General features: G+C 35.2%; 3 protein-coding genes across 6 annotated transcripts in view; 1 reads left to right on the top strand and 2 right to left on the bottom strand.

The window, feature by feature from the left end:
- The window catches only part of stambpa (STAM binding protein a), a 29,569-nt gene extending 19,400 nt beyond the window's left edge, over positions 1-10,169 (bottom strand). The window contains 1 exon segment of the mRNA NM_200498.1: positions 10,060-10,169. The gene's annotated coding sequence lies outside the window, so the exon portion shown is untranslated.
- Positions 479-5,290, top strand: LOC141376470 (G2/M phase-specific E3 ubiquitin-protein ligase-like). Of its 3 annotated transcripts, XM_073915207.1 has the most exons (15): positions 479-663; positions 898-1,040; positions 1,232-1,451; positions 1,572-1,647; positions 1,904-2,190; positions 2,274-2,327; positions 2,405-2,493; positions 2,727-2,783; positions 2,885-3,090; positions 3,209-3,308; positions 3,573-3,729; positions 3,822-3,919; positions 4,012-4,159; positions 4,536-4,656; positions 4,742-5,290. In XM_073915207.1, the coding sequence occupies exons 1-15, from the start codon at positions 592-594 to the stop codon at positions 5,029-5,031; spliced, it is 2,118 nt and encodes a 705-aa protein (XP_073771308.1). In that variant the 5' UTR covers positions 479-591; the 3' UTR covers positions 5,032-5,290. The 3 variants fall into 3 exon arrangements, with proteins under 3 accessions (XP_073771308.1, XP_073771310.1, XP_073771309.1); XM_073915209.1 differs by lacking the exon at positions 898-1,040; XM_073915208.1 differs by lacking the exon at positions 898-1,040 and having other exon boundaries at positions 1,333-1,451.
- Positions 5,104-9,307, bottom strand: LOC141376471 (uncharacterized). 2 transcript variants are annotated; one of them, XM_073915211.1, is made up of 8 exons: positions 9,123-9,307; positions 8,846-8,872; positions 8,013-8,695; positions 7,812-7,857; positions 6,610-6,701; positions 6,182-6,292; positions 5,759-5,872; positions 5,104-5,460 (listed from the first exon to the last, which is right to left on the bottom strand). In XM_073915211.1, the coding sequence occupies exons 1-7, from the start codon at positions 9,192-9,194 to the stop codon at positions 5,776-5,778; spliced, it is 1,128 nt and encodes a 375-aa protein (XP_073771312.1). In that variant the 5' UTR covers positions 9,195-9,307; the 3' UTR covers positions 5,104-5,460; positions 5,759-5,775. The 2 variants fall into 2 exon arrangements, with proteins under 2 accessions (XP_073771312.1, XP_073771311.1); XM_073915210.1 differs by having other exon boundaries at positions 5,759-6,032.
- Positions 10,170-12,859: the final 2,690 nt, after the last annotated feature.

Below are 12,859 nucleotides of genomic sequence, written 5' to 3' on the forward strand. Positions count from 1 at the left end.
TTAATATTTATATCTAGAATATGAAGAAAGTTATTAGCAAAGGTAAACGACTCAAACCTGGGTTGTTTTAGAGTGGCACTATTGTGCGGATTTGTTTATGCTGTTGACTTATGGAATCATTTTTGTGCCAATAAGAATGAACGTAACTTTCTAAAACTGAACGTAACTTTCCAAGAAACGATCAAAAATATGCCACTGCAAAAAGAAGAAAAACACAATGAAAACAAAAATATGAACTCAGTCGCACGAATTTAACATGCTCTTCAAATATGCTTCATTCTTTGTTAATGATTTTCAAAGAATCGTTTTCGTGAATCATGGATTTTGAATGCGTTGCCACAGTTTTCGCTTACGCTTCGTAAATTTTCGTTTGCTGTTTTGGCACAAACTTCTCGTGGGGGCGGGCTTAACAGCGATCTACACTGATTGGCTAATGAGCTTTTGATGGACAGTTGCTCTCTGACCCGGAAGCACAGACGGTGACGTCAGTGGCGCGCATATCGGAAAGTTGTTGCGGTGTGCAATACGTCGTGCTTTATGTTAAGTATTAATGTTAGCATTTTACCTACGGTCGTCTCTTAGTTTCTAAAGATGACCTCCCGGGAGAGACACGGAGCGGTGCCATCATCTTCCACCTCAGCTTGTCCCTCAGGGCAGCTTGAAGTAAGTTCGTGTTGCTAAAGTAACTTTTATCAATAACAACAATAAAAGTTTTATTCATGTACAGTGTGCAAGTTATTTTGCGGGTTATTGTTGTTATTCACAAGTTTGCAGTGCACTGATGTTATGTCATGTAGTTTAATTGTTTTAATTTTAGGTAGATTGCTGTATTATACAGTTATACTTAAGGACGTGTCATTGTAGTGCAGGTATCAAACTGGTCTTTATATTCTACAGCAAGGCATTAATCTTGGTGCAGATGCTGCATCTGCAGCTGTACATAACATCCTTGAAATTCTTAACCAGTCGCTCGGGAAAACCAGCACAAGGCAGGGTCAGCACTCGGGACAGAGTCAAACAGTGGACCAAGAGATGGCCAGGTTTCAGTTTTGCAGTCATGACAATAACAAATAGCAACACTTTCTATTTATAATACATTTTAACACTATACATAGAACAGTGGTAGTAGTTAGGGGCTATTTTTGAGGTTTTGTTGTGTTCCCAATAAACATATCCATGTATTAAATATAATTCAATAACGTTAGTAATTTTTATTTTCAAATTATTGAAGGTCTTTCCCTGGATTTTTTAAGCGTGGTTCAAAAAGACGGCTACCCAGCTTTAGCAGACCAGCGAAGCTCAACAAACTATGGAAACCTTTTGTGTTTTCAGTGTTTCTTTTGAGTAAAAATACAGACATGGTCCCTTCATCAGCTGAAGAGGTGCAACTTTTGCAAGCTGGCTTGGGTAAACGGAATGTCACTATGCCTGATGACTTGACACATTCACAGGTGATGCATGTTTATACGCCATACGTTTATTAAACAGCTTTGCCTATTAGTTATAAACAACTGTATTAATAATTATTAACAATAATTATTTTCTAATCTGAAGTTGTCTGTGTATTTTAGGTCTCTAGCCTGTTCAGTGATGCATACCCAAAAATGAAGTCAGCATCTGGAGGCTGGCTTCTGTACAAAGCAACTGGTATGATCTGTGCAGTAACACAAAGGGACCTGTTTTACATTATCACACAGTGCAAATAGTTTTGTGAATTTCATTTGTTTATGTACATTTTAAAACATAAGAAGATAATTTTTAGAGTTATTATTGCATGAAAGTCTTGCTTTATTATTATTTTTATTGTCAGTTTATTTTAATATGTATTTTTTTTTTTCATTTTGTAAACAATCTTAGAAGGAACTATAATAACAAAGTAGCACTTGCATTTTTATTTATTCAGGTGGACAGGGAAGACGAAGGTTAAATTTAGTTCCTCCGGAGTCTGAAGGATACAGTGGCAGCACAATTAGAAGTGCAACTGCAGGGGGAAAAACAATGTTGTATATTGTTCCTTTACAAGATGAGTTTGACCTGTCACCACTACCATCTGATGCCCAGGAGTTCTCTCAGATGCCTAAAGCTGAATGTAAGAAATGCTTCAAATCTATGCCACTACAGATTCTTGCTCTGCACATAAAGGAATGCAACACTGCTGAATATGAGACACTTACAGACTCAGAACCAGAGGTAAGATAAGTTGTTTAAATAAACCTAATGAGTATTCTGTAAGATTCATGTGGAAATATGTCAAATGTTTTGTCTATTTCTAGCTGTCCAATCTACCTCCTGATTCACCCGATTTATCTCCTGCTACTGAAGAAAAGGTAATCACCCAGTTGCTTGGGTTGACATTATTCTTACTTCTTTTAATGTGGATTTTACATCATTACATGCTTTTTAGTCAACAGAGGCAAAGTGTCCTGTTTGTCTGCAAAGTTTTCCTGTGATGGAGTTGGAGCTACATGCCAGTTTTTGTGGCGATTTAGATAGGTAATGGTAATGCTATGAACAGAATCAACAATGTAATCTTGTGGTGCATTATGTGATATGCTGCCTATGTCCTGTTAGTTAAAGATTATGAATGTTCCAAGTTATGTTTACAGTACATAGCAGTTGACATTTGTGGCATTGTGCATATTAGTTTCTTATTAAATCAAAAATGTTTGTTTTACATAACCACTGGTTTACATTTTCACTGGTAAATGATTGCATTCTCTCTTTAGTCCACTTAACTGTCCAAGCCCTGATGTAATGGAGCCACAAAAAGAAGAAATGTCATGGTAATTGTATGCAATATTTTAATTAATAAAGTACTTTTAAAAATAACTGGTATATCACAATGCTGTCTAAAACACTCTTATTTTTTTTTACAATTTGACAGTGAAGAGGATGTACTGCGATGGATAGCTGCACGTGTTGACACCACTAAAGAATTTAGTATCTGTGTGTCCAGAATGAACCTCTTAGAAAGAGGTATGTCACTGTGGAAGCGTCAAAAGCTCAGCTCCCCAATCAATACTTTAAAAGTTACATTCTTGGGAGAGGCTGGAGTTGACACAGGAGCTCTGCGTAAAGAATTTCTGACCGGTGAGGATTTTTGCATCTGATACCTTTGATCACAAAACATTTGCAATGTTAATTAATATGTTCTGGTCAGATTGTTTGGTGTCTTCATATTGGAATTTTGCTAATTTTTTAACTATAGAAATGATTAGTGGTATAGAGACTCGGCTTTTCGAAGGAGAGGATGGTAAAGGAAAAATGCCAAAGTACTCAATAAATGACCTTGACAATGGCCTATTTCGGTAAGTGTCATTAAAGAAAGTTAATAGAACATGGTTTGGATTAGACTTGCATGAGGAATTTGTAAATACAGGAAATTAAGTACTTCTTTTTTTCTGTAGATAAATATAAAGGTGTTTTTTTAACATTATCTTATCTGTTGTATTACACTCTCTAGTGCCATACAACACAAATAACAAAGCATAGAAATGGCTCCTACAATGAGTTGAAAATGTACTTGCTGACTGTTAAAGTTGTATTTCACAATTTTGTTGTTATTGTTATAGAGTTGCTGGGGAAATATTTGCCGTAAGTCTCGCGCAAGGTGGTCCAGCTCCACGATTTTTACAGGAATGGTGTTACAATTACCTTCTAAGTGGAAACCTTGAAAACATCACGGTGGATAATGTTAATGACATGGAATATTCACCACTGATTAAATTGGTATATCTGAAAACAATTTGTAATTCTGTAGTTTATTTCTGTTGCCATGTACCTTTTATAAATGTTTCAAGAAAATCTTCAATTCTGTCTAGATCGAGGAGACTTCAGACCTGTCGAAATACAGTGATCAAATAATGAGCTGTGGCTACACTGGCCCTATAAATGAGCAAAACAAGGAGAATATAAAGAGGTATCATGTTATGCATTCCTTAAGTCTATATTCTAAACAATGCAAGTTTAATAATGAGATTGTAAAACAATGTTTGTTTCTGTTCTATAAAGAGCAATTGCAATGCATGCCGCTGCTCGACGGACTCATATGCTTCAACAGCTCCGTGAGGGTCTGCAACTTTACCATCTAGTGGATATCATGGAGAAGAACAAAGAAGTTTGCCGTAGCCTCTTTGTTTTTGAAGGTGGCAATGATCAGGTGAGGTGCATAACTTTTGTAAAAAATGTTGAAGCAGTGGTTCTCATTTCAGGTCTTGGGGGCCCACTGTTCTGGGCTGCGTTTTCCAAAAGTATTGTAAGTTGATGTTAGAACCAATGTTACCAATGGAACTATGATCAACTTGTTTTTTTTTACGCACCTGATTCAGGTCATGAGCTTGTTATGAGACCACTCCGTGAACTAAACCAAGTGTGTCAGATGAAAGAAACATACAAAATGTGCAGTGGGTCTGCAGAACTGGAATTGAGAACCACTGTGTTAGAGAAAATATTTGAATGCTGCATACAGAATGCTCTTTAGATGATGTCTTTATTCCCCCTCTTAACTTACCTTATCATCTTTCTTGTTTTTCCAGGTGGACTCTCAATACATCGTATCACATCTTGACCCCAAAATGAGTGAGAGTGGCACTCTGAAGCACAGCAAAGAAATGCAAATCTTGAATAACTTCCAGGATTTTCTTATGGAACTCGAAGGTAAGTTTGTTGTTATTCCAAAACGTTTGAGAGGCAGATGCTTATTTTTAGAGCTTAAATAGACAATGTATGTTTACTGCCCTAGATGGAGATCCTGAGGATGAGGAGGCACTTTGTGTGTCAAAAGTAATGCAGTGGCTGACTGGTCAAGCACACGTGCACCTGCTTCTTTCAGAAAGACAAGCTTTTAAAATCACTGTTCTATTTGACCATACATGCATGGAACGTATGCCAGACCACAGAATTTGCTACCCTGTGGTCAGTGCATGCACCCAGACAATCACATTTCCCACTGCACATTCAACAAGTTTAAATGAATTTAAAGAGAACATGAAAATTGCAGTGCAACAGGGAGCTTACTTTTACAGGGTTTAAAACAGATTTGTTAATATACTCCTTTGTCCTTTTAATTGGACTTGGAGCTTTTGAAAAAAGAGAGAGACACTACACTTAATCATTTGTTTTATTTTCGAAAGAGTGGCTTATAAGATTTCAAAACATTGTTATGACGTAAGTTTTACATAAACATTACATGTGTATTCTTGTAAATTCAATTTCTGATGGAACTACATGTGTTTTTGTATGTTTTCCTTGTTAAAAGTGAATTGTTAAATAAAGCAGTCTTTGAATAATATCAAGTGACTGGACATAGAGCTCTCGGTTATTCAAAGATGATGTCAAGGGATCAATTAATCCCTGCAGAAGAGCAAGGCTCTGTTCAGATAAAGGGCATTGGATCTCTGGAACCACCACACCATCTTCTGGGTCAGTATCAGTTTGCTGTTGGCACAAATGCTCTAATGTCTGCAAAATCAAAGAAACATTAAGTAGGTGAAAAAGTTGCCAGCTCTTTTGAAATAATGTCAATGATTTTTTATGTTTAAATCTGGTTTTAAGATGTGTTTTTAATTTATACCCATCACAAGTGATAAAGTTAGGCAGATTTAGATTTATTTTAAGTCTGCTACCATGCTTCTGAAGCGCTTTTGTTGTAATAAAGACATTACGTTAAATACCGTAAGATCCACACAAAAATAATTTAAAATTAAAAAAAGAAATGAGGGTGATGAAATTAAGAATTTTAGAGATGAACAAAGAATACCTCTACATCTGGCTCAGTCACTGGTGTCTGCAACTTTCCAATGTACCAAAGCTGATTTGGTGAAAGATTTCTTTCGGTTCTGATAGGATGGTTGTTCCAGCTCCCAATGAAGCACTTCAGGTCAGATTTCAGCCGTGGAAGAATTGTGTAGTGCACACAAAAGAGGTGTAATTCATTTGATAAATCAAGCACTCCATCTTCTACCATTGCATGCAGGATTTCATAATATTTTGAAGTGACCGCTGACCAAACATCACACCACAGGCGCTCAATTCTTAAAAAAAAAAAAAGATTTTTGTTTAGTATGCTTACAAAACAGCAAACAGACTATGGTATAATGTAATGCCACACATTAACATGTCCGAAAAAATGTTATCAAGCTAGTGGTTGTTGGACCCCAACAAAAATAACATAAAATAGCACCTTTGATTGTGAACGCTTTTTCCGGCAATGAAGCTACCTCGACCAGTTCCTCGTACTGAGAACATGCAACGCGCAATGTCCACATTTTCAACTCCCTGGTCACCACGTACTCTGGAAAAGATTTAGGGAATATTCATTTAAAGTTAGGTTTCATTCAAAGAAATATTTGCAACTGGATATTAAAGTCATTAGCTTTGAAAATGTATAAACATAGGTCACTTTTTGTAAAAACAGAACACTGCAAGATTTAAAAACACCATAACTTACATTTGTGAAGTATTCAATATATTAAAATTCACTCAGTTCTTTGAATTTGCTTTGTGCAAATATAGTACCACACACTGATATCACACAACATGTAGTTAAGATGTTGACTCTAAAAAAGACTAAGATATTACATAAACGACACGTATTAACAGTGTTCTTACCTTGAAGGCCACCCATGTTTGTGAACACCCTCCAGGAAGAATAAGAAAGCAGTTGATGCCTTGTTATTTTCAGCAGCATCAAGGTATAGGATCTATAAAAAAGGGGGTTCAGGAGAAACATTTAAATATACATTTTAAAAAATTCACTTTAAACATACATTGTACAGACCAGTGTTGCAAGCAGTATCACATATCTATTTTGCCCAGTTTCTCAGACAAGCCTTGTCCCAGATTTCTCTCTTCTGCTGATCATTAATGAAGATATTTTTAAGAATGTTGCAAACCAAACAGTTGACAGCAGCCACTGATTTCCAGAGTAGCTCCTGTAGATCTGTAATTAAAGCTCCTAGATGTTGACTGATGATTTCATGCAGTAATCGCCAAAGTTCCAGTTCTTGCTAAGCAGTATCCAGGAGGTAATCCAAATGTAACATCAATGCCTACCATCAACTGTCTGTTTACCCAAAATATCTTCTTTTGCATTCAGCAGAAAAGAGAATCTTAGGGGCCATTTACATTATAACGATAACTATAAAAAATAACGTTTTGAAAATCTTTCATAATTCAGGAGAATAGCAGGGTTCACACCATAACTAAAACGATAATGATACAGAGAACAATATCTTTGGGATCACTTTCAAAATTTCTTCCAGCTGATGAATGATAAAACTATACTATCAGACATTTTTTTGCCAGGTAACATTTGACTATTGGTGATCGTGCTGCGGGTTTTATGTCTGAATTAAAGACTGTAGTGGTCAGAAAGCAGTGTGTTTTCTGTGAGATATTATATATGTAACACTTGACTTAAGCAAGCTGGCAAAATATATGCTTTACAGCTTGGACAATTGAGCATACCTTCAGCCAGCAGAGAGAGAGCATCCAGTCTTTGCTATCATATTTTGGAGAAAATACATTTGAAAATAAAACGAAAGCTTCAGCAGCAGGTCATCTATATTCATTTTAGTGACTGGGAACACTGCAACGCACAGGCTTAAAATAAACAATGTTACTGTTTTTGTTCACTGGTGTAGATGCATATAGAGTTAAAGTTACAGTTATCATTATAATTATTGTTAAAATGTGAACGGCCCATTACAGGTGTTTAGGTTTGGAACAAGTGGAGGCTACGTAAATTATTTTTGGGGAAATATCCCTTTAAGTTTCAAAACAGAACAAAGTCAAAGCTTGACAAACAGTACCTTTCTTGAGAAACCATCAATCCCACCAAATATCACAATATTGAATCTAGAAAACAAAAATATAAACAAAAGACTATGCTGTTTGTTTGCAGTCATTTTGTTTAGGGTATTTCTGAAGGCATGTTTAATGTGTGTACATGTGTCATTGTATAAAGGAAAAGATGAGATTTTCTGTATATGTGTACGTGCAAGTGTGCTTACGTGATTAGCTTATGATTGGTGTCCACATGAACTAGGGACAATGGTGCAGGGACAGAGTAACTTCTGCGAGCTATAAAACCAAGCTGAACCATTCTGGCCAAAATTCCAGCTCCATCCACCCGTTGCATAGATGCCTTCATTCTGTTCCACTGTATCCGGTGCCCTCTAGCCAAAAGCTCCCCTTTCATTAGTCTGTAGCCAGCATGTGGCATTCTTATTTTTATTGATCTCACAACATGATCAAGTTCTTCATCTGATATGTTGGAATAGCAGTCTCTGACAGACAGGGCGTGTTCCTTCAATCTTCTGTTCATTGTTCTTCTGGAAACGCCACAAATCCGAGAAAGATGCTCTACAGGGAGGGCAGTATGAAGGAGTTCCTCAAGGTCCTCTCTTCTGATATCCAAACGGGGGCGCCCCACGTTTCCCCAAGTGCAGGTTACAATATCAGATGCAGTTGTTGAATTTTCTTCAGAACTTACATTTACATTAATTATGTTTATTAGCTCCTGTAGACCTGTAATTAAAGCTTCTGGGATGTTGAGATGATTTGATGCAGTAATGGCCAAATCCAGTTGCTGTTTAGCAGTATCCAGGAGGTACTCAAAGTCTAAAGTTTCATTCCGAGAAATCAAGTTAAACTTTGTCCGCATACGCTGTAAAATGTCTTCTTGCACTTGTTGCTGCAGGAATAAACATTACCAAGTAAGCATTAATGTGTAGTTAAAACATTTTTGAACAGCTCCTAGAACATTTAAGCCAAGGTAAGGACTAACAAACCAGTTTTACCATAATTAAGCTTTAGAATTTATATGCAATCATTCAGTGCCTACCTGGAAAAGTGACATTTGTCTTCGGTCCTGACCAAGTAGCATTAAAAGAAAAGAAGGCAATTAGGCAATATCTATTTATATTGACATCTAACGGTTATACACTGTATCTTGATATACATTACACATTTTTACACAATAAACCAAAAATGTATAACGTTTCTAAACACAACATTTAAACAATAAAAGTGTTTAAAAAGCCAGAACTGTTGCACACTGTACATGAATAAAACTTTTATTGTTGTTATTGATAAAAGTTACTTTAGCAACACGAACTTACTTCAAGCTGCCCTGAGGGACAAGCTGAGGTGGAAGATGATGGCACCGCTCCGTGTCTCTCCCGGGAGGTCATCTTTAGAAACTAAGAGACGACCGTAGGTAAAATGCTAACATTAATACTTAACATAAAGCACGACGTATTGCACACCGCAACAACTTTCCGATATGCGCGCCACTGACGTCACCGTCTGTGCTTCCGGGTCAGAGAGCAACTGTCCATCAAAAGCTCATTAGCCAATCAGTGTAGATCGCTGTTAAGCCCGCCCCCACGAGAAGTTTGTGCCAAAACAGCAAACGAAAATTTACGAAGCGTAAGCGAAAACTGTGGCAACGCATTCAAAATCCATGATTCACGAAAACGATTCTTTGAAAATCATTAACAAAGAATGAAGCATATTTGAAGAGCATGTTAAATTCGTGCGACTGAGTTCATATTTTTGTTTTCATTGTGTTTTTCTTCTTTTTGCAGTGGCATATTTTTGATCGTTTCTTGGAAAGTTACGTTCAGTTTTAGAAAGTTACGTTCATTCTTATTGGCACAAAAATGATTCCATATTGACTATCAGAGTTTGAAATAAAGATACCGTTTCAGTAAATGCTAATAGATGTCATTTCTCGCATCAGACACAGATGTTATTGTTTTTTCATAGTATAAACACCACTTGTGTTGCGATATTGTTTGCTAACGTTATTCATTGGCATTTACACATTGTGGGCGTTGCTAAATAGCTTGAACACATTTTATCGCGGCTTCATCGTGTACACAGCAACACATTAATATGCATGAGATGTAAATTTAGCACTTCAGACTTTATAACACCTGACTATAAACTTTACCTTTGACTTGAATGAGTCTGGTGGGCATTACTGACAGGCCAGTCAAACACAAACAATGACATTAAGATTATCCCGTAATGGACGTCAAATAGCTGTCATACCTGATTCCTCCGCGCTCCTCTATGCTTTGAAAAGACGCTTCGATTTATTTATGTCAAATATTGTCGTCATATTTACACACTGTGAAAACAAAGCTTGATGTGATCACGTTAGCTGTAAAATCGTAACACTTCCTGCATTGTACGAATCTGCCCCACCCACTACAGTCAGCTGACCGTGAGTCGCGCCCTAGACTGACCAATCGCTACGCGCCTACGTGCATATTTTTTAGGACTCATTGCTTGTGTCACTATGATAGAAGCACAAATATTAAATAACTTGGATAATAATCACAAATAAGCTTAAAATAAGAGTGGAAAACCAACTACAAAAATATGGATTAATAATTATTAAAAAAAAGAAAAAAAATTGATTACTAACTAACGAAACAGTTCTAATAATGGCATTTTAAGTGTTTAAAACAAACTTTAAAATATGAATTATTAATTAAAAAATATTTTAAAAACAAACAAAATTAATGCATTAAATAAAGATAAAAAGATAATTTCCAAACACACCGTACACTAAAATGTGTATAAAATAAAATATAAATTTTGAATCAATAGTTAACAAAATACAATTAATAATCCAAAAATAAATATAGTTATTGGATTTATATATATATATATAAATATATATATATATATATATATATATATATATATATATATATATATATATATAAAGAAAACTGAAACAAACTAATGAACGTTAAATAATGAAATCTAGTTTCCAATCACAAAAAATATTCAAATAAGTGTTTAATTTATAAACTAAATATAAATTATGGATTAATAATTATAAAAATACATCAAATAAAAACAAAATATGACATTTGGATTAATAATTATAAAAACAGTACAAAAAACCCTAAACAAACAAAAAAATTACTATTAAATGGTCAACCACACCATAAATTAAATTATAAACATAAAAAAATTACAATCATAATAAAATAAAGTAAAATAAGAGTATAAAACTAAATAGAAAATATGAATTAATAATTACAAAAATACATCAAATAAATATATATATTTTTTTAAATCTGTCTTTCGGATGAGACATTAAATCGAGGCCCCGACTCTCTGTGGTCAGTAAAAACCCCAGGATTTCCTTTGAAAAAGAGTAGGGGTTTAACCCCGGCATCCTGGCCAAATCTGCCCACTAGCAACTGTCTATCCTCCTAACCATCCTCATATCATAAATGGAGACATAAGTGTCTCCTCTCCACCAATCAGCTGGTGTGTGGTGTGCGGTCTGGCGCAATATGGCTGCCATGCATCATCCAGGTGGATGCTGCACAATGGTGGTGGATGAGGAGATACCCCCAATGTGTAAAGTGCTTTGAGTGCCCAGAAAAGTGCTATATAAATTTAAGGAATTATTATGATCAATTAATATTATTAAAAACAATATTTTGAATTAATAATTATATAGTACAAAAACAAAACAAATGACTATTAAATAACGAAGAAAAAAAAAGAATCCAATCACACCGAAAATTAAATGTAGTATAAAAAACTAATTATAAATTATGGAACAATTATTATAAAAATGTTAACATTTTGAAAATGTAATAATTAAAAAACAAAATATGACATTTGGATTTATAATTATAAAAATGATTAAACAAAACAAAAACAAAAAAATTAACATCAAATAACAGAGAAAAAAAATTGTAATTTCCAATCCCATTAAAAAAAACAAACAATATAAATTATAGATTAATACCTATAAAAACAGATTTAAAAAAGAAACAATCCAAAAACATTTGATCATTATAAAAATGGTAAAAATCAAACTATCAAAATTAATGACCAATAAATGACAAAAATATAATTTACAATCATAATAAAATAAGTGTGTATAACGAAACAAAAAAATATTGATATATAGTTATAACAAATACATAAAATAGAAATAATAACCCCAAAACAAAATAACATGTGGATTAATAATTATAGAAATAGTACAAAAACAAAACAAATGACCATTAAATAACGAAGAACAACCAATCACACCAAAAATTAAATGTATAAAACAAAATATAAACTAAGGACTAATAATTATTAAAAAATACAATCAATAATGATCCAAACACAAAATGTAACATTTGGATTAATAAATATTCATTCATTTTCTTTTCGGCTTAGTGCCTTTATTAATCAGGGGTCGCCACAGCGGAATGAACCACCAACTTATCCAGCATATGTTTTACACAGCGGATGCCCTTCCAACGGCAACCCATGACTGGGAAACATTCATACACACTCATTCATTCACACACACGCACACGCACACGCACACACACACGCACACACACACGCACACGCACACGCACACGCACACGCACACGCACACACACACACACACACACACACACACACACACACACACACAAAATGGTAATTTTAGCTTACCCAATTTACCTGTACCACGACTTGTGGGGGAGACCGGAGCGATTAATAAATATAAAAAGTGAAAAAAAAAAAGTTTAAATAACCAAAAAAAAAAAAAAAAAAAAAAAAAAAGCAGCAGCTACTCTGATTGTTTTCTTTGTTTTTCATTTCCACCTGGGGATACTCATCCTGAGGCCTCTAGAGATTGTGCAGCACCATTGATGTGATCCAAGCCCTGTGAAGAGATGATGCCAACCATGGAGGACTTGTAGTGGTCTCCATAATCCTGGACCAGGCCGTATCCTGAGCAGCTGCTGTGGAGGTCATGAAGGAGTGGAGAGCGCGAGACCGATTCCTGAAAGACCCCAGTGACAGACGAGTGTCTAGCCATTGATTCCGTGGG

The sequence above is a fragment of the Danio rerio genome, chromosome 10 (assembly GCF_049306965.1).
Source record: "Danio rerio strain Tuebingen ecotype United States chromosome 10, GRCz12tu, whole genome shotgun sequence".
Lineage (NCBI taxonomy): Eukaryota > Metazoa > Chordata > Actinopteri > Cypriniformes > Danionidae > Danio > Danio rerio.